General features: G+C 52.3%; 1 protein-coding gene across 7 annotated transcripts in view; it reads left to right on the top strand.

Annotated features, from left to right (window-relative positions):
* Positions 1 to 22,609, top strand: part of VPS37C (VPS37C subunit of ESCRT-I) — a 29,863-nt gene extending 7,254 nt beyond the window's left edge. For 3 of the 7 annotated variants that reach the window (XM_025987376.2, XM_025987375.2, XM_072758190.1), the window contains exons 2-5: positions 15,180 to 15,277; positions 18,627 to 18,798; positions 19,427 to 19,509; positions 20,264 to 22,609. In XM_025987376.2, the coding sequence (XP_025843161.1) occupies positions 15,185 to 15,277; positions 18,627 to 18,798; positions 19,427 to 19,509; positions 20,264 to 20,983 (1,068 nt within the window). In that variant the 5' untranslated portion in view covers positions 15,180 to 15,184 and the 3' untranslated portion in view covers positions 20,984 to 22,609. Of the gene's footprint in view, positions 1 to 5,488; positions 5,736 to 14,589; positions 14,828 to 15,179; positions 15,318 to 18,626; positions 18,799 to 19,426; positions 19,510 to 20,263 lie in introns of those variants that run through there. The other 4 variants (XM_072758192.1, XM_072758191.1, XM_072758189.1 and 1 more) reach the window with 3 other exon arrangements.
* The last annotated feature ends 80 nt before the right edge of the window (positions 22,610 to 22,689 follow it).

Genomic DNA, 22,689 nt, shown 5'->3' with positions numbered 1-22,689 from the left:
TATGTCTCTACTTAACATGCTCAGTTTTTCCTTTAGCTTCTTGGACATATGGAATATTGCTGTAGTGACTATTTTAATACCCTTTTAGGCTAACTCTGTTATCTGTATTTCTGAGTCTGTATCTGTTGATTGATTTTTCCTTCATTATGGATTCCATTTTCTTGGTTCTTTGTATGTCTGGTAATTTTTTATTGATGTCAGGTGCAAATTTTACCCCATTGGGAGATGAATATTTTTGTATTTCTGCAAATATTCTTCGTGTTATTTTGGGACACTGTTAAGTTACTTAGAAACAGTTTCATCCTTTAAAAGCTTGCTCTTAGTTTTCGTTACTTGAAATCAGAACAATCTTTAGACCAGGGTTAATTTCCCCACTAACAAGGCAGTACTTTCTTCAGTGCTCCAAGGATGCCATGTGGATTACTAAATTTTTTTGACTCTGGCCGAGACACAAATTATTTTTGGCTCATTTTGAGTTCCAAGGATTGTTCCCTCTAATCCTGATCCGTACTGTCAGCACTTAGCTGAAAAATGGAGGGGGACCCTTTGCAGATTTCCAGAGTTCTTTCTGTGTGTCGCTATCTCCTCTCTGGTTTTAGGCCCTGTAAAGTCTGGCTGCCTTGGCCTCCCAGGACTCCCAACTTCCTTTCCCCAACCCGAGGAGCCTGTTGGGCTCTGAGACTGTCAGGCTTTGCCTAGGCACCCTATCATTGTATCATGGCCTGGAACCTCTTTCTAGGCAGTGTGAGCTAGGGGCAGTTGTTTGTTCTCCCCTCTCAGAAATCACTTTTCTACACTGGCTGATGTCCACTCTCTGAAAACTGTTCTGCTTACTTTGTCTAGTTTTTCAGTTGGTTGAGGCAGAAGAATCTAGTTCCTATTCCTCTGTGTTGGCCCAGAGTGTATGTCCTTGTCCGGTCAGCACTCATTGAGTGCCCTATGTGTGCTAGGCATTGACCTAGTGCTGGGGTGCAGACCTGAGCGACCCCATGGGCTGTGCCCTTGGGGAGCTCACAGTCTGGCTGGAGAAACATGCTGATTCCTATATCATAAATGCTGGGTGGTACTTACAGAACACCGTGAGAGGGTAGGATGAAGTCTTTGGGAGAAAGATCTGAGATTTGAGGGACGGGCAGGCATTTTCAAGCTAGAGAAGGCATAGGAAAGGGTATTCCTGGCAGAGGGAACAGTAGGAGCAGAGGCTGGGTGGCAGGGCTGGGAACTCCTGTGGGCAGGATCTGTGTCATACTGATCTTTATATAGGTGCAGAATATTTATCAAGTGATTGGAAGCATGCTGCTTGTTCTGGGAATAGTAGATAGAACAGAGTTGGGGTGGGGTGAGCAGTCCATGAGGGAGTGGAGGGAGATCTAGCTGAAAACAAGGTTTGGGGTCAGCTGATACAGGACCTGGGATGCCAAGCCAAGGGACACCAGGTTTTGAATGTAATACCAAAGCCCTGGGGAGTTATGGAAGGTTCTAAGCAGGAATGTGGGAGCTCTGATTGACTGTGTTCTCTAGCGGTTACTGAGGTATGGGGGAGAGGGATGGAGAGGGTGGAGTCTGTAAGAACCAGGCGGGCAGCTGCTGGAGAGGCTGGCTCGGAGTAGGCCTTTTGCTGGAGGATGAAAATGAGTCCAGAGCCCCATGCAACCGCTGATTGGTGTCGCCTGTTTGATAATGGTTTTGTGTGTTTGATAATGGCCTTCATGGATCCCTGCCTGAGTCAAGAGCAGATATGAGGAGGCTCTGGACTAGTTTCTCTTTTTCTGTGGCTCCACTCTTGCCCTCAGCACACCTGCCTGCTCGGGGACCTAGAAGTTCAAAGCATTAGGTGTCACTGACAAGGGTAGGGTCTATGGGTGCTCCCCCCCGCCAGCCTTCTACCAGCCTAGGATGATGCCAACTCAGTGAAAACAATGGTCTCTAACGTCTTGGCCTTTGAACAGGCAGACCTTGAGTAACCTGATACAGACCCTGGATATTTGCTGTAACCTTAATCCTGATCCTTCCTAAAGGGATGTTGAATCTGCTAGCTCAGCTTGCCCTGCATAGGTTAGGAAGTGGCGGGGGGGGGGGGGGGGGGGGGGGGAGTTGACAGCTGCAGGCAGATCCTTTCTGAGTCATCTGAACGGTTGGAGCAAAGGAGAAACACATGGCCATTGGGTGTGGAGTAGTTTAGGATGGTCTTTTCTTTCTCCTTTTCTTTTCTTTTCTTTCTGATTTTGTGTGTTTGAGAGACAGAGCATAAGTAGTGGAAAGGGAGAAGCAGGCTGCCCATCAAGCCTGATGCGGGGCTCCATCCCAGGACCCTGGGATCATGACCTGAGTTGAAGGCAGCCGCTTAACTGAGCCACCCAGGCACCCCTGGAGGATTTTCTTTTCACTGAGCCATGGGCCATAGGACAAAGAAGCTTTGCAAAGTGTCAGGGTTGTGTTTTACTGTCAGGAGGTTTCAAGAATGGGCTACTTATTAAATAACCTGTTTCTTGGCCAGCGTATTGACTGAATTGGGACGTTACTGATCTGAGTTACATCCAGCCACTGGATTTATGTGGCACCGTTGATTGATGCTATCTCTGGAGGAATTTTCAGTTCTCTTTCCTCAGCGTCTACAGAGGGTATATGGGTCAGGTGGGAGCTCAGCCATGGGATAAAAGTCCTGATCATTTGTTGAGCCTGGCCTGCGAACTGGACATTAGACTTCCTAGGGACTGATTCATTTCATCCTTGTAAAAGGGCCTGAATTAGAGAAGAAATCAGGATACAGAGAGATGGAGTAGCCTGCCCAAGCTCCCCAGCCAGTAATGACTGAGGGCATAGGGCCCTCTGTCTTCCAGAGCCGTTAGCCACTAGGCCTTCCTTGCAGGCCTGGAGCCTTAAGGAGGGGCTGCTCCTGGTGCCCTTGGGAGATCTGGGACCCTGGGGCACTGTATGGCCAGGCCCTATTCTTTAGAAGTCTGATGGAAAATATCAGGAATATGGACCATGTACTGAGTTTGTACCCAGAGCTGGGTACTGTGTCAACCTGGGCACACACTTGACCAAGAGGCAGCATAGTGCAGTGGGGAGTACAGGCCCCAAAGCCAGGCTACCGCAGTGAAATTTAGACTCTGCCATTTCCTCATTGTGAGACTGGGATCAGGCACGAGACTTCTCTTTAACTCAGGTTTCTTGTCTGTAAAATGAGGGAAGCCAAAGGACACATAGCTGGGAGGGCTTCTTGTGAGGATCCTACCAGCTGCTGCAGACAGGGTGCCTAGGATGCCGCTCGTTACATTGTAAGTGCCCTGAACCTTATGTGTGGTGACCATCATTGTTTCTCTTTTACTGGTGACACAATGAGGCTTGGAGAGAGGAACTGAGTGTGGTGGTAAAGCCTGGTTCGACTCCTGTCCTCAAGGAGTTCCCAGCTGTAGCTCCCTGGCTTTGCTCTTGCCTTCTGTCTGCCTGGAATATGCTTTGCCCATCCTGAACATGCCTGCCTGTCCTTCAGATGTCCTCTCCTCTGGGAAGTGTTCCTTGCTCTCCCTCCCCCGAATATTAATTATTCTGTCTCTTGGGGGGTAATCTGATGATGAGGGGGCAACTCTTGACTCCCCTGGGGCTCAATATCAATGAAGCAAATGTAACTGCTATTACCGATTCAGAAGCAGGCTTGGGAGGGACCCCTTTAGGGGATGGGCTGGGTCCTTAAAGGACTGTAGGTAGCCAGGGGCCCCACCCCTGCCAGCCCTGCCCTTCGGCTCCTACTCTGGCTCCGCTCTGTAGGTGTCCTCTGCTGATGGACTGCCCCAGCCTGGCCAGCAGCCCACAGAGTGGAGAAAGCAGTTTGCTAGAGTCTAGTGCCACTCCCGAATCCTCCTCCCCTGTCCTGTGTTCAGCACAATAAAGGGGCTCACTTAGTAGCCTGCCTCTGGGGAAAGGGGAGTTCAGACGGAGTTATTCAGTGGACTTGGAGAGCATGTGGCTGTTAAATAAATAAATATTTATGTAAAGATGACAATTGCCTTCAAAAAGTCTTGTCTTGAGAGGTTGTATATTCTCCTCGTTGATCTGTTGGCATACTTGTATTTGAGGATCTCTGTTCAGATTGGTTTCCAGCCTGTTTCAGAAAGCCACACCTTTTGCCTTCCTGAAGACCTGCCCTCTCTCCTGAGCCTAGCTGGGTGCCTGGCCAGGTTGTCAGGTAGCATTTTGCAACAGTAGTAAGGTGTAAATGTGTGACTGCTCCCTACCTAGCGCCTGCTTAGTGGTTCTTCTGGCACCTCTAGATGTTGTCTCGCTTACTTCTCTAAGTCCTTACAACAGCCCACTGTGTTGGTAGTGTTAGCCCCATTTTACCCATGAGAAACGGTAAGAAAGGGGGAGTACTTTGCCCAAGGTCACAGAGCTAGTAAAAGGTCAAGCTGGGATTTAAACCCAGCAATATTTGGCTCTTAAGCCCTGACCTCTTTCTGCTTCCCATCATGGTGTCTTAACTGTTCAGTGTTGGAGGGTGGGGAGGGATTCGCCACCCCAGCCCCAGAAATTCTTTAGAAAACTGAAGAAGGCTCCCTTCTGGCACTTACATGCCTGCTTTTCAAATTGAAGGGAAGCTCAGTTCAGTGGTGCTTTGGGCCAGGTAAGGAGCGCATAGTGGTTTGATTTGTTTTTATTAACTTCTATGGGAAGTCAGGTGACTGAACAGTCTGATACTTGGGTGCCCGGCTAGAATCATTCTAGAAAAAGAAAACTAGATCAGGTCAACAAATCTGTTCTCATTAAGCAGAAGGAATAAGAAGGTTTCTAAGGCAACTGCAGGTGTTTTTGACATGAAGGGTGGGATGGGGCCAGGTCTCTCTAACTCAGGCATGCTGAACTGTGCAGGTTGCTATGGTAACTGCTGCTTATGCTGCCCTAAGTGGATGTGGGAAGCTTGCAAGAAGCCCAAAGCCTTTACAATTCTCCTTGCAGTGTGATTTGGGGCTTGAAGTAGCTGGCGAGTCAGCATGGTCTCCTAACGATGAGGAGGAGGGAGGTGATAGGAACCTCTGTTTTGTCTGCCAGGGGAAGCTGGGGAAACAGAGGCACCCTGCTCAGGCCCAGTTCCATCTTCTGAATCAGTAGCAGTCACATTTGCTTCACTCAATATCAAACCCCAGGGGAGTGAGTCAAGAGCTGCCCCTCATCATCGGATTACCCCCAAGAGGCAGAATAATTAATATTTGTTCAGTGCTGAGGAGCTTGCAAAGCCCTCTCTAGGGCCCTTTGCTCATCTGAGGCACACGACCCCTAAGGTAGGATTACTGTCATGGTACCCATTTCCAGATATGGAAACTGAGGTTAAGAGACTTGATTGAGGTCATACAGCTGAAGGGTTGTGGAGCCAAAGCGCAAATCCCAGGCATTGGTCCACATTCTGTGCTTTTCTTTGCATCCTGCCAGGGAAGAGCTGTCATTGACTGTTCAGACACATTGACTATTCAGGCAAAGGGTGCCAGGCATCACAAGCCACCTCCCAGGCTGGCACACCTTATTCTGATCTCAGCTTAGAAAAGACTGTGTTTTGCTTTCTGTCTTTACTTTAAAAAAAAAAAAAAAAAAAGAGAGAGAGAGAGAGATTTATTTATTTACGATAGAGAGAGAGAGAGAGAGAGAAGCAGAGACACAGGAGGAGGGAGAAGCAGGACCCATGCCAGGAGCCCGACGTGAGACTCAATCCCTGGACTCCAGGACCGTGCCCTGGGCCAAAGGTAGGCGCTAAACCGCTGAGTCACCCAGGGATCCCCCCCCCCCCTTTTTTTTAAGTTTATCCTTGCAAAGGATCTGATACTAGTTGAAGTTATTTATTTTTGACCTAAATAGTCCTGGCAAAGATCCACATTGAGCAGGCGCCATCCATATGTTGCCTTCTCCCTGAGTTTGAACCCTTCCCAGCATCCCCAGCATTCTCAGCCCCATCTACCCTACCCCAGGGAGTAGTGGGAAAGGGTACTGCCTCTGCTGAGCCCTCCAGTGGGTAGTAGAGTCGCCTTTGGGCCTGCTATCTTCATTCAGTTGAGTTCCCCCTTGCTCCAGGCACGTGAGATCAATTTAGTCAAGGTATCAAGGGATGGAAAGAAGTTGAGACTGAGATACAGGGCCATTGGCCTGGGAACTTCTTTTCTCATCATAGTGTATGTGCTCTGGAGGCCCAGGGGCTGCACCCCCAAGCCTGCCTCCTTGGTTCTGCTCACTGCTGCTCCAGCTTTGTCAGCCCCTATACACAGTGCTCAGTGGTGGAAGGTGAGCTCCAGGATGCCTGGGAAATGTCTGTCACTTTGCCCTCCCCGCCCCCCTTATCTGTGGAACCTGTCCTCCAGGCAGGGCAGGGCACTAGTCTCTCCTGAAGGAAGTGGTGTTGACAAAACCATACCCACCCAGTTGTTGTTGTTTTACAAGTTTTAAATTGGCTACTGAAATTTAAAAGTGGAGGGGTGTCACATGGATCTGGATTTCTAGCTTCTCTAGCAGGTCTGGACAAGCTGGGTGCCCTCCTTATGGCAGGAAGTACAGAGCTAGGCTGAGCCCCTGCTTTCCAGAGGGACACATTCCCCACCCTGTGGGTTGGCCTTTGCCACAAGTGCCTGCCTGACCCCTGTAGGTGTCCGGCTTTATGACCTCTGCTGTAGGTGAAAGCTGCAGATGAGACAAAAGAAAAAGTTTTAGTTTTTTCCCCCTTTGAGTTATTGGCTGGGAAACTGAGACTTTCTCTTCTTGCCAACAGAAAACAGATTAGCACATGTGTCGCCTTTCCCACTTTGTTCCATGTCTGATCACCTTTGAGTGGATGGCATCACCCCACAAAAGAGATGTGGGATCTCTGTACCTGTGAGTGCTGCATAGCTGCCTGCCTGCCTCAGCAGCCTCCCGCTTCCTTTCTCCCAGCCATGCGGATCTGCAGCAGCCCTTGCCAGGGCCCTGCTGTCCCCTGCCCAGGGTCCTCTGACTCTTGTTCCTGCAGGAGGCACCCCCTTCAGGGAGGACTTGTGGGCTTCTCATGCCCCAACTCTAGAGCTGCCCCCCCCCCTCCCCGGCCCTCACTCTACCAGCCCCCACCTGTGTTACATCCCCTTGGGAGCCCACTCATACCTGCACTCTCTGGAAGTGGTGGTGAAATTTTTGTTTTTTAAAATGGAACTGAGTTGAGGGGAGTTAGCATCTGTTTTTATACATTCAGGTTTTGCCTGGCACATGGTAAGAACTCAGTATTTACTTACATCCCTCCACCCTCCTTTATCTTGCCTCCTTTGATTTGGGGGTCTGGTACAGTCCCTGACATGCAGTGATTGCTCCGTAAATGTTTATTCAGCAGAGGCCTGGAGAAGTGAAGGCAGGTGTGAACAAGAGGGAGAAGCCCTGTTCGTGTACCTCCAGGTCTTGTCTGACTCGTCAGCCAGCTGACCCACCTGTTCTCTCCCTGCGTTGGCCCATTTTCCTGCACGCACTGTTATGAATGGTCAGTGTCTAGGCCAGGCGCTGGGAAGTCAGAGGTGAACAGTCTTCTTGCCTTCAAGCGGCTTGTGTCTTCTCTCCTGTCCCCTTCCACAAGCAGCAGTCTCCAGACACCACCTGAGAAGTTACCCAGCATCCTCCTGGACTCTGTGGAAGCAGAAGGGGGTTTTAGTCAGGGCCCAGGGTGCTGAGGGGCCTGGTGATTGCACTTGTCAGGCCCTCTGGGAAATGTCTCAGTAATGTCCCAGTTGTCTGCATGATGACATCCCTAGTGGTTGCGGCCACTTTGAGAAGTGCTGGTTTGGATTTTTCTGGCGTGTCAGGTGACTGGGAGGCAGAATACTGCTGGCAGTGGGTGCCCAGGCTTCGGGGACACCTGCTTTATGGGCCTTGGGCAGAATGTCCTGTGACCCCCTCCTTTTCCGAATTCTGAACCCAGAGAAGTGGGAGCTATGTTCAGTCTCACTGCGTGTCCCTGAGAATCAGAGGAGGTCTCTGTGACTTCTGAAAGAAAGGCATCAGTGACTTCCAGAGGTGGGTGATGCCACAGTGAATCTGGCAAGATGGCAGTTGCCAGCCCAGGCCAAACTGTTGTCAGAGGGCGAGGATGTGAGCCCCCTCCATCCTGGAGGCAGGAACCAAAGACAGGCCTGGGTGATCAGCATGCTTGTGTGGGATTGTAAGCTCTACATCTTGGACAACCTTATAACCAAACTCTGCTTCCTGTGATGGGTGGAGCAGGTGTGGCAAAGAGGCTGTGATGTTAAAACCCCAAGGATGGAAGGGGACTTGGGCCTTTAGTGGTTTGACCCCAACAGTTTACAGGACCTTGGGCAATACCCTATTATTTGTTTTTGGGCTTCATTTCATCTCTAAAATAGGGGTAATTAAGCCTTGCATTCGTTTTAGTTACTGGAGCAAGTATATAAATGAATGGAGGAGTTTGCAAAGGGCTTTGGTCTCAGAAGAAAGGAGCTACGTGACTGGCAGGGGTTATTGACTTATTTCACAAGTAAGGAAAGCTGAGTTCCTCAAAGGAATGTGTAGTACATTTGAGTGTGGACTCCCGAGCACATCTCCTTCTGGAAGAAGTGAGAATGTTTGCCTCTTACATGTGCCAGCCATGCCCATGAGGCAGTGTGTGGAGGCCAGGGCACAGGGGAGATGGGGAGCCTGGTGGAAGGAGCAGTTGGCCAGGATCAGTCTCTTGGGCCAGGTGTCCCCTCTTTTGTCAGCACAGGCAAGATCCATGCCACTTGGCCTCAGTGTCCCCACCCGTGAAATGGGCATGGGTGAAGTGGTGGGATGTTGAGGTAGAGGCCAGAGAAGGTGATTAGAAGCGCTATGGCCACCCTCCAGCTGTGGCTGCTTCTGCTTGCCATGTGTGGGGGCCCACTTCCCATCGTGTCCAGGGTGCTAGAACGCATAGGCCGCCCTTGAGAGTTCAACCTGAGGGGGTTGACCTGTAGAACAGAGGTGTTTCAGACCATAGTTCTTGGGGCATTTAAAAAGTGTGTGACCTGTTCTGAAGTCTGCAGTGAAAGGGGATTGACACAGGAAAGAGGTCTTTGGCAACCACAGGGCTGTGATGTTTCTTTTCTGATTATGGGACATTCATCTTTTCAGGTCAGGGAGTGGCAGAGAGAGTCATCGCAGACAGGAGCCAGAACACTCTTCCATCCTCTTGATTTTCCGATTTCAGGAAGGTGTATACCAGGCCTCTTTTGGGCCTCTGAGTGAAGTGGGGATGCCCTTAGCACCTGGGAACATACCCCTGGGGATGAGATTCCCCAGCCAGGGACTTGTGCTAGGAGAGGAAGGTCTCAGAAGGAGAGCTGTGTGCTACATTCATTGCCCGCTTTGGAGGAGAGGATTCTTCTGTCCAAAAGACAGTGATTATTCACACCACCAGTTGGATGTCATGGGGATTTACGTCTGGGATTTCAAGGCCATCAGAGCCAAGTACGGGGCTTTAGATTATAGAGGAAGACTATCATTTGGGGCAGTGGGTGGAGGGGCTGCACACTTTGGTGCACCCCAGAATTATCTGGAGAGCACACATTTCTTGATTGGCCAGTTCTCTTTAAAGGGCAAAATCTCCTTTCTTGCTAAATGTCTATAGTCACTAACTGCCAGGCTTTGATGACAAGTTAAGTGGTGGGTCCTCTTGCTATCCTTGTCCCTCATGAAAGCAGCAGCAGCTCCATGCTGGTTGTAGCAGCGTCAGGCCCCTCTTTGTGTGACCTGGGGAGGGGACAGACATCCATCGAATGCCCACGCTCACTCCTAGTTCAGGGATGGACTCACAGGCTAGATCCACAGAGGCATTGATGATAGGCTTTTGTCAGCCCCAGAGAGAAAACAGTTCAGAATGGTATAAAATACTTGAATGTTTTACCAAGATTTTGTTTGGGTGACTTTCTTCTAACCAAAATACTTCCCTTTTTGGGGAGGAGAAAAAGTGGCTGGTGAAGGTGAGCCCGTCGAAGAAGGCAGTCTTCTTGGCTGCAGGGTTGGTTCTGCAGTCAGGCCAGCTCCCAGTATTCCCAGTGCCTTCTGGGCCTTGAGCCCAGTGCAGACCCTCCCCTTTGGACTGACCCTGACTCGGCCTCTTACAGCGTGGGTCTCCTAGTCTCTAGACACCTTACAGCCGAGCAGGCGTGCTCTTTGTGTGAATCCCTCCATGGAGTTGGCTCAAGCTTAGGCTGTCTTCACAAGAGCTGTAGCCTCGATGTTCCGCTGATTGGTTCAGACACTGTGGTGGGCTGCCTCTCGGCCCTGCCTCACCTGACCCCCAGCTGTGGAGCTGCAAACCTGGAGCTTTGGTCCTGGAGTGGAAGACCCCTGTCTCATGCTTGGTCCCACCCCACCTTCATGAGGCAAGCCAGAGGCACCTGAGAGAAGTGCGTTTGGGGTCCTGGCAGAGGTCGCTCGGTAGAAACAACACAGGGGATTGAGCTCCATATTCGCATCCTGCCCCCATATGAACTGGATGACAACTCCTTTCCTCCCCAGGGTCTTTGCTTTTCCTCTGTTGGGAGGCTGCACCCACCTGAGTTCCCTCAGAGTGCCAGATGAAGGGGAAACCAGGCCAGACTAGTTTGACCCTGGGTAGCTTGGTCAAAATGCAAATTTCGTTAAGAATAAAATTAAGAGTCCTAGAGAGTTCTGGGTCTGGAGGAGGCCTCGGGACTTAGGTGATTTTGAGGTGCAGGCTGCAAAGCCCCCACTGGGGAGAGCACTGCCACCGCCCAGCTGTGTGACCTTGGGCCAGTGGCTTCCCCTCTACGAGCTGCCTTGGCGAGGTCAGGAGCCGGCAGTACTGGCTGCATAAGCTGGTCATGACCGTCCTTGTATTGGCAAGTACTTATGTGGTGCTCTTGCTCGTCTAGTTCCGGGCAGGGTCATCCTAACAGATGGAAGTACTGGGCCACAGAGAGAAGAAACAGCAGGGCAGGGAGGGATTCAAACCCAGGCAGCCTGGCTACAGAGTCCATTCTCTTAACCGTGAGGCCAGTGGTTCTCAAACTGTGTTCCCTGGACCCCTGGATGGGGGGGGGGGTCTTTGTGACCCTTTCAGGCTGCCTGTGAGGTAAGAATGATTCTCATGATCTAAGACATTGTTTCCTTTTTACTGCATTTCTTGCAAGAGTATAAAGTGGGGTTCTCAGAGGGTACACAGCACACGATCACATCGTCCTGGTGGCTAATGGCATGGTACTTGTGTACTCTCGTATTTTAAAAATGTCTCCCCCTGGTAACCGTGAGCATGTTTTCTGTCTTGACACCCTTCTCTTCTTAAGGTTATATAAAAATCATGTTATATAAGCAGAATGTTCTATAAATGACTTTTCACTCAGAAAAATTCCCTTAAGATCTATTCATGTTGTCGACATCCATTTGTTCCTTCTCACTGGAGAGCCACACTTATTAGTGGAGCTATATAGCACACACTGTCCGGCTTTTTGCTCTTGGGAGATCATTTAGGTAGTTTCTACTTCCTGGCTATTCCAATAAAAGCTACTATGAACATTCAGAAATAAATTAATTTTTTTTCTCACTTTTAATATCTACATATGCAAGATCCACAGAAGGGAAACCTCTTTGGGTTTCTCGCTAACATTAGGGGTGAAAGGTGTCCTGAGACCAAAATGTGTGTTGTGATCTGCCACCCGAGGCCATGCTGCCTCGCGTGGTACTTACCAAGCACGGAGTGGGATACCCGCTGAGGGAAGTGGCTGAGGGAGAGTTGCCCTGCCCAGAGCTCTCCCAGTAGGTGCCTGGCAAGCCCCATGTGTCCGGGGGAGCACACCCGCCTAGGCCTCCCCAGACACCCTGCTGACCTTGCCGGGGTGTGTGGTCAGCCAGCTACCTGTGCTGGAGCTTCCTTTGGCCCGGCGCCCTCAGGGCTCAGCCCCAACCAAGGGACCCTGGCAAACACCCTGTTGTGTGCTGGAGCGGGGCCTGGCACTGCCGGTGTGAAGGCCCAGGGAGTTCTCAGTGGGATCTGGGCCACACACTGGCCACACAGTAACTAGTCATTTCTGTGGTGTTGGAGTCTTCGCCAACATTTGTTCTAAGCCGGCACCATGTCCGCCTTACCTCGTTGAATGTTACACCAACCCATTTTGCTGATGGAGAACCTGAGGCGCAAGGAGGATCGGGTTGTCTGAGGTCCCTCTGCTGGGAAGCGACGGGGCTGGGACTCAGACTAGGTCTGTCTTTAGAACGTTGGCTCTGGAATCCTGGGTGGCTTAGTGGTTGAGCGTCTGTCTGCATTAGGCTCAGGGCATGATCTTGGGATCTGGGATTGAGTCCCACATCGGGCTCTTGGCGGGGAGCCTGCTTCTTCTGCCTGTGTCTCTGTCTCTCTCTGTGTCTCTCATGAAAAAATAAATAAATCTTTAAAAAAAACAAAAACAAAAACAAAAATGTTGGCTCCGCTCGTCTGTTCACCAGCCGGTCCTGTTCCTGGGAGAGGGTTGGGTTGGGTTGCAGGATGGTAGCAGCGTGTGCCAAATTCCACTCTGTCCTGGGGCCTGTGCAGCCTGCTGTCCTCCTGCTTTGGCTTTCAGGCCAAGGGTTTTGGAAGCAGCCAAGTAAGATGGGGACAGAAGGGGGTTTTGAATTTTTACTCTGCCAGTTACTGACCTCTCTGATTCCCCACCCATAAAGGGATAGTTGCCCTCCCTGCCCCTGCCCCCCCCCCCCCCAGGATCAGGAGAGACCACATATGCAAAAACACATGCTGCAGTGGCCAGTGGTCTCCACTGTCACACCACTAGCCAGGAGCTGTTGTCTTTCTAGAACCTGGCCTTGGACCAGCTGTATCAGCATCTCTAGGAGAGATTCTGGATTTCTGGACCCTGCCCTGGCCTGGTGACAGGACTCTAGTGTAGGCTGGGACACCTGCATTTTTTTTTTTAATAAATTTATTTTTTATTGGTGTTCAATTTGCCAACATATAGAATAACACCCAGTGCTCATCCCATCAAGTGCCCCTCTCAGTGCCCATCACCCAGTCACCCCCACCCCCTGCCCTCCTCCTCTTCCACCACCCCTAGTTCGTTTCCCAGAGTTAGGAGTCTTTATGTTCTGTCTCCCTTTCAGATATTTCCCACTCATTTTTTCTCCTTTCCCCTTTATTCCCTTTCACTATTTTTTTTATATTCCCCAAATGAATGAGACCATATAATGCTTGTCCTTCTCCGGTTGACTTACTTCACTCAGCATAGTACCCTCCAGTTCCATCCACGTCGAAGCAAATGGTGGGTATTTGTCATTTCTAATGGCTGAGGAATATTCCATTGTATACATAGACCACATCTTCTTGATCCATTCATCTTTCGATGGGCACCGAGGCTCCTTCCACAGTTTGGCTATTGTGGACATTACTGCTAGAAACATCGGGGTGCAGGTGTCCCAGTGTTTCCCTGCATCTGTATCTTTGGGGTAAATCCCCAGCAGTGCAATTGCTGGGTCGTAGGGCAGGTCTATTTTTAACTCTTTGAGGAACCTCCACACGGTTTTCCAGAGTGGCTGCACCAGTTCACATTCCCACCAACAGTGTTAGAGGGTTCCCTTTTCTCCGCATCCTCTCCAACATTTGTTGTTTACTGCCTTGTTAATTTTCCCCATTCTCACTGTGGGACACCCGCATTTATAGAGGACTTCCCCTTGGGTTCCATTGCGAACCGAAGCTTGGCATTCCTTGCCTTAGAGGCTGGGGACCACATTCAACCCTCAGGAGATCAGGAAACGGTGGTGATGACTCTCTTGGGTTAGCTTTTCCTCAGTAGGGTGACCCTATAATTTGTTGAAACTAGGGCACGCTTGAGCCCCAGAAATGGGTACCATTAACAACTGTACCAGCACGTGAGGAGTAAACCTGCACTTTCCTGGCAAATGAGAGGCTGTCACTGCTTCTTAGTTTCTCCTTTCATCTTTCCAATGACTTAGGGGAGACCATTCCCTTCTGTCACAGACAAGGAAGCTAGGACCTGGAGGTCACTTCTGGCCACACAGGTGTAGCATTGGTCCTTGATTCCAGAGCACCTCCTCAGACCACCGGCCAGTGTGGGCTCATGCAGGCTGAGCACTGGCACCCAGGAGGAAGGCAGCCTCCAGGTCTCCGCCTCTTTGGAATCTAGAACCTTCTGAAAACAAACATCATTTTTGTAATGAGAAAAACCAACATCAAGGCTGTAGGATGCACATCAGGAGTAACTGGGGAGCTCAGTTGGTTAAGCGTCTGCCTTTGGCTCAGGTCATAATCCTGGGGTCCTTGGGATTGAGCCCTGAGTCAGGCTTCCTGCTCAGTGAGGAGCCTGCTTCTCCCTCTCACCCCTGCTTATTCTCTCCCTCTCTCTCTCTCTCAAATAAATAAAATCTTTTAAAAAAAGAAAGAAAGAGAGAAAGAAAGAAAAAAGCTAACAGGATCCTGTCCGTAGAAAGGAAGAGCGGTCTGGTTGTGTCTACTTCCTTCTCTTTGTCGCCAGGGCTCACTGCCAGGGCTTGGCTGTCACCCCTCTGTTACACAGACAGTCGCTGTCCCCCTTGGCAGAGTGACAGAGAGGGAGGGCCACTAACACCAGGGCCTGTGTCAAAGAAGCTGTTCTATTTGGGTCCTTTGGTTTTCTTTGCTCTCTGAGTGTATCAGGGGCCAATTTGATGATTTTTTGTTGTTCTCCAAGGAGAACCTGCCTATCACAGTCCGTTTCTGTGGCACGCGGAGAGGACTGCCGTTGCAGAGCGTACTTGGGGCACCCCGAGGTGGTCAATGCACTAGTATAACAAGCAGCAGTGCCCTTGAGCCTGTGATGTTGAAGCTGCAGAGCTGCTGCGTGTGAAGGTTCGGGTGTATTTCTGGTTTAGACAGAGGGCATGCTGGCATCAGGGCTTATAGGCGCCTTGGGCCAAACTTAATTTCTGTCCACAGTTGCCTGGCTTCTCCTCCTGTCTTTTCCTGTGCGCTCCTTGGACAGCTTTATCTAGCACTGCCAGGAGTCGTGGTTTTGTCGCTGGTTGCCAAGGGCTTTCCTGCCACTCATGGTTTGGTGGGAGGAATGTCTCCCCAGTCTCTCTGGGGACAGTGCATGGCAGGGTGGCCGGACTGTGCTTGGCAGGTGACCCTTGCCTTCCTGCAGAGCGGAAGCATCATGGGGAAACTGCAGTTTGTCTTTCCCTTTGTTTTGTGTTCACAGGGAAGATGGAGACCCTGAAAGACAAGACCTTGGAGGAGCTGGAGGAGATGCAAAATGACCCAGAGGCCATTGACCGGCTGGCCCAGGAGGCCCCCGAGGTAGAGCAAGGCCATCCCAGGTCCCAAGGAAGGCCAGCAGGTGGAACTGAGGCCATACTTTGGGATACTGGCTTGGTGGGAGTTGGGGCCACAACTCTTCTCCCTCTTCTCTGGCCTTCACCCTGGTTGGGACCAAGCCAGAGGAGCCCCTGATATCTGAGTCCGGTTCCTTAGGGGCAGTGCTGGGGCATCCAGGGCCCCCATGTGAGTCCCCACATTGTGGTTCCAGCCTGGATCTGGAGGTGGTTTCTAAAAGGACTGGTACCATCTTGTGGCTGCCTCTCCCCAGGGGCCTTGTCTAGCCCTGCATCTCTGGGAAGAGCCATTCTTGGGCTGGGGCCTGGGCTCATCACCTGTTTGATCCCATTTCCTGTAATGACTGGTACCTAACCATCTCAGCTCATCACAGTCCCTGTGGGAATAAAACAACCATAACTTAGAAAGCTTTTACCCCTTACAAAGGCATTTCCTACCTTCCCATCTTCTGGAACCTGTGACTCCCCTGCGAGGTCAGGCGACTGCATGTGGCCCAGAGCTGGGTATTCCCGCAGTCGTGCCTTGCATGGCTGCAGCCTGGCCACTGCTCTGGAAGCTACTCCTGCTAAAGCTACCTCCCTAATGCTGGGGAGAGACACAAGTACAAGCAATGCCAAGTTCATTTGATGAGTATTTGGAATATATTTTTATTTTTGCTGATGAACAGGCATGGTGTGTCTCTGCTGGGGATTCACAATATGTGCTCAGCAACAGGGAAGCCCCCCCTTGCTGCTTCTCCCTGCTTTTTGTAAGGGGGCCGGTTCCCTTGCCCCTTCTTTGCTTGTATTCTAGCTGCCCCTACCTGCCCCTCTACCCAAATGAGCAATCTTTGCTTGGTGGTGGTGAGGGAGATGGGGTAGGGGCAGTGTGTGAGGACAAGTAGGGGGACTCAGTGTGGCACATCCTGCTGCCTTGAGCCTCACTTGGTGAGGACCAGAAGCAAAGCCTATGTTGGTTAAGCCCCAAGCCCATCTCCGTGGTCAGCTAGGCCGTGACTTGGCCAGGGTCTAGCTCACTTGACACAGTGCCAGACACTGTGCAGGTCTCCTCTCCTTCCTCCTCTGTCATGGATTTAGCACCGAGTGTTTCTTGACTTTGTCGTGAGCACGGTGCTCTAGGAATTCCAAGGCCTGCTCTCAAGTGCGTGAAACTTGGCAGAGGTGAGCTTTCATCTAAGTGTAATTAATTGACTTTCAAACTGAGCAAGCTGGTAGACTCTCTGCTGAAGCGCAGGATTGTGGAAAATATAAGCATAGACAGCCTCTGGGGTCTTCAACTCGAATTTTGTGGTGTGTGGCCAGCCTGACCAATTGATTTGAGTTCTCTGAGGGGAAAAATACTTTTGAGATTAAGGGGAAGCAAAGTAGGGCAAGCTACTTAGATTTGCAAAACCCCTTGGCCTAGGTTTCCACCATGGTCTGTAAAAATAATTTGATACATCCTCGTTGCCGCGTGGTTGTGCAGAGAGACAGGAGCTGGTTCAGTTTGGGATGTGGAAGTTGCTTGGAGAAAAAAGAACTAGCTAGTAGGGGGCCTCTCTCCACAGAGGGCAGTGAATGGGGGGTCGAGGCAGGCTGGTGAGCTCTTTTGGGCAGGGTGTGAGGACTGTCTTATTGACCTCTTCTAAACGACTGGTGGAGGGCTTCATAGATTTGGGGGAGGCCGTGGGAGAACAGGCAGAAATGTGTAGGACAGGGGCGCCTAGGTGGCTCAGTCGGTGAAGCATCTGCCTTTGGCTCAGGTCATGATCTCAGGGTCCTGGGATCAGGCCCCTCTCCCCCCTGTTCATGTTCTCTCTTGCAAATAAAATTTTAAAATCTTTAAAAAAAAGAAAAGTGTAGGACAAGGTGTAGGGCAGAATGACACAGATTAGATTTATTGGTTAAGACCCAGGGAGAAGGCATTGGACACACATGAGGGCCAGTGGGGCCCCCTGAGGAGCAGCTGAGTGGAGAGCTTCAGGCCTCCCACTGTGGAGCTGCCCAGTGGCTCAAAAGGGTGTTTGTGGCAGCAAACCAGACAGTCCAGATGTGGGGGCAGCTTGCTGTTGTGGGGAGACTGGAAAGACCATAGCGTGGCCCCATGATCCCTGGGCCCCAGCAGTTGCACTGTGGAGGGTAGGTAGGTAGGGCATCGCCCTCTCCTGTCTGGAGTATGCAGAGTCGGCTTCAGGCCTGCCCCAGGGCTCAGAGCTCAAGACCCCTGGCTGGGGATCAGCAGGAGGGTTGGCTTCCCTGGAGCCCCGTCTTCCGGGATAGCCCTGGCCTCGTAGGGGATGAGCCGGGCGGTTCCTCAAAGTGCTGACCATGGTGGCTCCCACGTGGGAGCTGCTCTCTCTGATCTGTACCTTGAGTCCTCCACTGGGTGCTGAGTGCTCTCTTCTCATGCCACACAGTGCCTTTGCTATATTGCCACTGTCTCAGGGGTGCTAGGTCTGACTGTCTACCCCCCTTGGTAAAGAGGACTCCCTGGCACAGGGATGGAGCTTCAGGTCGTAGCAGGTCTGGGAAGGGTTCCTGTGGTGGTTGCCTCACTGGTGATGGCTGGCTCACCTGGCTAAGGGGAAAGCGCCACTTGGCTTGGGGACGTGCTTTCCAGGGGGCACCTCCAGGGGCAAAGGTTGGCAGGAGGGCCTCAGGTGGCTTGTGTCGGTGGGGGTCTTCTGCTGGCTATGAGACTCCCCTCTAGTTCTTGGGGTCGGGGTTGCTCTGTTAGCTCATCTGCACAGTTTCTCCACAGGACCTACGTATGGCCTAGGAAGCAAGGACAGGCGTCTCCTGGATCAGTGTCGTAGTCTGGCCCTGCCTACCTCACCCCTCAGAGCAACTGTTCTGAGGCCTCATGCACGTCCAGCCTGTGGTCTGGCTTGGGCCACCTTAGTGTACCTCAGAGTAGGCCTCTCGCCTCAGAGTCTTGGGAATAAGTAGCCTGGGATTTTGGTCCCTTCCCTCCTAGAAAGCTGACTGCTTCCTATTAATTGGCCCACCTGCTTGCTGGAGCCCGCCTGCTCCTCACGTGGCCTCGGGCAATGCTGGCCTTCAGTGTGTTACCCACGAGAATTCTCCTCAGGGCTTAGCAATTCCCTGGGGTGCCTGGGTCAGAGTGTTTGGCCCAGGGTCCATCTGACCCTAGTTGGGGGGTATTACCCTCTTCCCACACTGTGAGCCCTGAGTCCCAGAAGCCTCTGGTGCAGCCTGCTGCAAGCTGAGTGGTGGTGGTGGTGGTGGTGGTGACAGGTTTTTTTTTTTTTTAATTTTTAAAAAATTTTTTTTAGTGGTGACAGGTCTTAACGGTCAGTATCCTGTTCTTTCAGGTCCAGGACCTACAGCTGGAACGGGAGATGGCACTGGCCACCAACCGGAGCCTGGCGGAGCGGAATCTGGAGTTCCAGGGTCCCCTGGAGATCAGCCGCTCAAACCTCTCAGACAAGTACCAGGAGCTCCGCAAGCTCGTGGAGCGGTGCCAGGAGCAGAAGGCCAAGCTGGGTAGGGGTGGTCTTGGGGTAGGCTCTGGGGGCTCCTAGGGTAACTCGGAGTCCCCGTTCAAGGTTGGACCGGGGAGACCTCCTGGAATAGTGCAGGAGAACAGGTTCCCTTTCCCTTCCCCAGGGCTGGAAAGGGCCCACAGTGAGGGTGACCATGTGCCTGGCCCTGTGCTAAGTGCTTTACATATATTTTCTCACCACAGCCTGGAAAAGTAGGTAACGGTGTTGTTTCAGAGATAAGGAAAATGAGGCTCCGAGAGCATCAGGAACATGGCCAGGCTTCTGTTGGCTAAATTTGGGATTTGAACCCAGAGAGTCTGCACCCTGGGCCGTTGCCAACAACACTGCCAGCTCAGCTTCTACACTTTACAGAGCTGGTCGGGGCTCTCTGTGTCCCGGGACCTGCCATCTGTAAAGTGGGGGTTTGCTGGTCTCTAAAGTGAAGAAGCCTGATGCTTGGACAGCAGACCCCAGGGATCTGCAGTAGACCCTGCTCGGCCCCAGGCCACACGGAACTGGGCCTCAGCGCGTGCAGAGGACATTCTGAGGGGCTTTGCCGAGAGCTCAGCCTCTTACACCAGATCTGAAAGGCACGTTTAGAATGTCGATCTTTCCGCCCTCCCTCCCAGAGAAATTTTCTTCTGCACTGCAGCCAGAGACCTTGTTAGACCTTCTGCAGATCGAAGGCATGAAGATTGAAGAGGAGTCTGAGGTAAAATGGCCATTGTCACCCCCTCTTCCGTGGGTAGTGTCAAGCTCTGGAGCAGGAGCCCTTGGGGATGAGCACGGGTGCCTGCAGAGTTGGGACGGGGGCTTTAGTAATGGCAGGGATTGACACAGTCAATCCTGGTGGCGACCCTTTTGGATGCAGGTCACAGGAACCCTGTCTCCCTGGCTGGAGCAGAAGTGGGCAGCTGGTATGGCTTGGTCAGAGGACTGCTGGCAGACCTGGGTGGAAGGGTGGCACAGTGGGGGCCCTGAGGACCGATGTCAGGCCCCCAGCCCCTCCCAGGCCACCTGGGCTCTCTGTTCCATTTCCCTCTGGCCATCTCGTCAATCCATGGCCAGATGAGCTCCCTCCAGTTCTCCGTGCTCTGGGTGGAAGAAGCTGCCAGACCCTCCCAGCCCGGGGCACTTATGCTGGCAGCCGAGTAGCTAGTGTTCATCCATTTATTCATCACATACATGCAGGAGCCACTGTGAGCCTGGCATGATGCCAGGGGTGGGGAAACTCAGTGGCCACCACAATGCCTACCCTCCGGGAGCTGCCATCCCCATGAGGAGCACAGAACAGTGCAGGTGGAATATGGCAGCGGTGATAGGGCCTTAAGAAGAAAGTCCCAGGCAGGGCAGAGAAGACAGGGAGTAGCTGCAGCTGGCTGAGGTGGGAGGCCCACACCCCAGGGAACATGGGTGGCCTTGATCCCGGACGGGCCCCTGTTGTCACCAGACCTTACATCTTCTAGGCCATGGCTGAGAAGTTCCTGGAGGGAGAGGTGCCCTTGGAGACATTTCTGGAAAACTTTTCCTCCATGAGGATGCTGTCCCATCTGCGGAGGGTGCGTGTGGAGAAGCTCCAGGATGTGATGAGGAGGCCCAGAGCTTCCCAGGAGCCAGCTGGTGATGCGCCTTCTCCACGCCCACCACCCCCACCTTGCCCGGCCCCCCCGGTGACACCCCCAGTGGCCGAAGAGCCACCCCCACCACCATCAGTAGTGCCTCCCTACCCTTTGCCCTACAGCCTGTCTCCTGGCCTACCTGTGGGCCCTACGGCCCAGGGTGCGCTCCCACCGGCCCCCTTCCCTGTGGTGTCCCAGCCTTCCTATTCCTACAGTGGGCCCTTGGGCCCTCCTTACCCATCAGCCCACCCGGGACCCCGGGGTGCTACAGGCTATTCCTGGTCCCCACAGAGGACCCCACCCCGGCCAGGCTATCCCATGGCCCCCACTGCTGCCTCTGGCCCCGGGTACCCCTTGGCAGGGACCCGGGCTCCCAGTCCAGGATATCCTCAACAGGCCCCCTACCTCTTGACAGGAGGAAAACCTCCCTACCCAACGCAGCCTCAGCTCCTGAACTTCCCAGGCCAGCCCCAGGCCTCAGGCCCCCCTCAGCCCCCTTACCCCCCAGGGCCCACCCCTCCCTATGGCTTTCCACCTCCTCAGGGTCCGACCTGGCCAGGGTACTAAACACAGTCCTGGCCCTCAGCTGTCCTCTACTTCCACCTGTACCTTTGGTCTGCCTCCCACTGAGATTCGAGGTTAAATTGGAAGCGGACTTGGGCACTCCTTGTGGACTTGTGTCAGGACACAGGGGCCTTGGGGGGACCTGGTTGGGAGTGTGTGGGCCTGGAAAGGCAACCAGGCAATGTGCTGGCCAGTCACAGATTTAGCGGCCCCCGCAGGGAAGGAAACACTTCTTTTCAGCCACTGGCTTCAGCTTTTCTGGTGCTCTCCAGGTGGGGGGTGCTCTTTGTGGGTGTCCGTGTCAGAGACCAGCTACACGTGTTTGTAGGCGTCTACTTGTGCCTGCACTCACAGACACTGGAACCAAATGCAGTTATCTCAGTGACGAGGGGGCTGGTGTCCAGCCCCTGCTCACCCCCTCCTTCCCTCCTGGGATTTAGGACGTTCAATCTGATGCTCAGGGCCGGGGATGCAACTCTGTGTCTGTCTGGTCCTTTCAGGGTTGGCCTGCCCCACGCACCATGGCTGGAGTTGGATCAGGGCCAGGGAACAGTTAGGAAAAACACTTAGTAATTTTTTTTTTTTAACACTTAGTAATTTTTAAGTCCCGTAAAGCCATAACTGAACTCTGATAGGCCAGTGTCAGATAAGTGTGTCCTCTGTTGCTGGTTTGAACGATGGCAGTGGAGCCAGAGCAGCGAGAAAGCTGGGGATTGTGAAGGTGGACCCACGACCTTCCTGGCACTGGTTGGAGAATGTGGGGGTTGCCTTGCCTGGGGAGGAGGGAGCAGCACTGGCCCAGGAGGTCGTGGTCACCCTGGACTCACTTAGGAGTGGAAGGCCATCACCTCCCCAGCCACCCTCTCTTCTCTGGGGCCCATTGACTTCTGGGGTCCCCTCCCTCCCCATCCATCCACTCCTTTAGTGCCTTGAATCTCATCGCAGCAGCACCCCCACCCACTTCATCTCCTCCCTCTGGCTCCCTAGTATTATTGCCCCAACCCCAGCACCCCTCCTCAGACAGACAGCAGGGGGTGCCCAGACAGGGACCTCCCACACGGTGCTTTCTCAGACACCATTGCTCTGTTGGACGGAGTCCGTTTCTTTGCTTCTCTCGCATCTTTGGAATGTAAAGGGCAGAAATTGTGACTCCGTGCCACATGTAGCCCCAGCACACTGGGGCTTTTAAGCGTGTTCAGTAATAAAAGACAATAGACCAAAGGGATGTGATGAATGAAGCATTAACTTGGTTGTTCCAGATGGGAACCAATCTCAAGGGCAGATTCTGGAGCTGCTATCAGCTATATGAAGTCATATGTGCCTTGAAATGTCCACTACTTGAGTTCCTAGCATCTAGTGGGCCTGGGGTGCTGGGGGCCCCCGAGGAAACTCGACCTTCTGGTGCCTGCCCCCTGGCCCCGGCCTGCATGCCATCAATGGGTATTCGCCATGAGATGCTCCATTTACATGTACGCTGTCGATTCCTTGCCAATTGTGCTTGCTTCTTGTAAGTTATTTATAAAGAGAAATCACTAATGGACTCTACTGGTTTGCGAGCTTCTGGAACTGGATGACAGATTGCTGGTATGTTTGTATAATTAGTTGCCATAATAAACTTCAGTGAGTTCAGATCGTGCTGTGGCTCCAGGGGGTTTGAGAAGTAAAGATGTGGCTGCTGGAGGGGAGGGTTGGGGGGCTGGGTTGGGTTG

Source organism: Vulpes vulpes, chromosome 5 (genome assembly GCF_048418805.1).
Source record: "Vulpes vulpes isolate BD-2025 chromosome 5, VulVul3, whole genome shotgun sequence".
Taxonomy (NCBI): Eukaryota; Metazoa; Chordata; class Mammalia; order Carnivora; family Canidae; genus Vulpes; species Vulpes vulpes.
The sequence above is the reverse complement of the archived record's forward strand: the minus strand, read 5'-3'. Positions and strand labels throughout refer to the sequence as shown.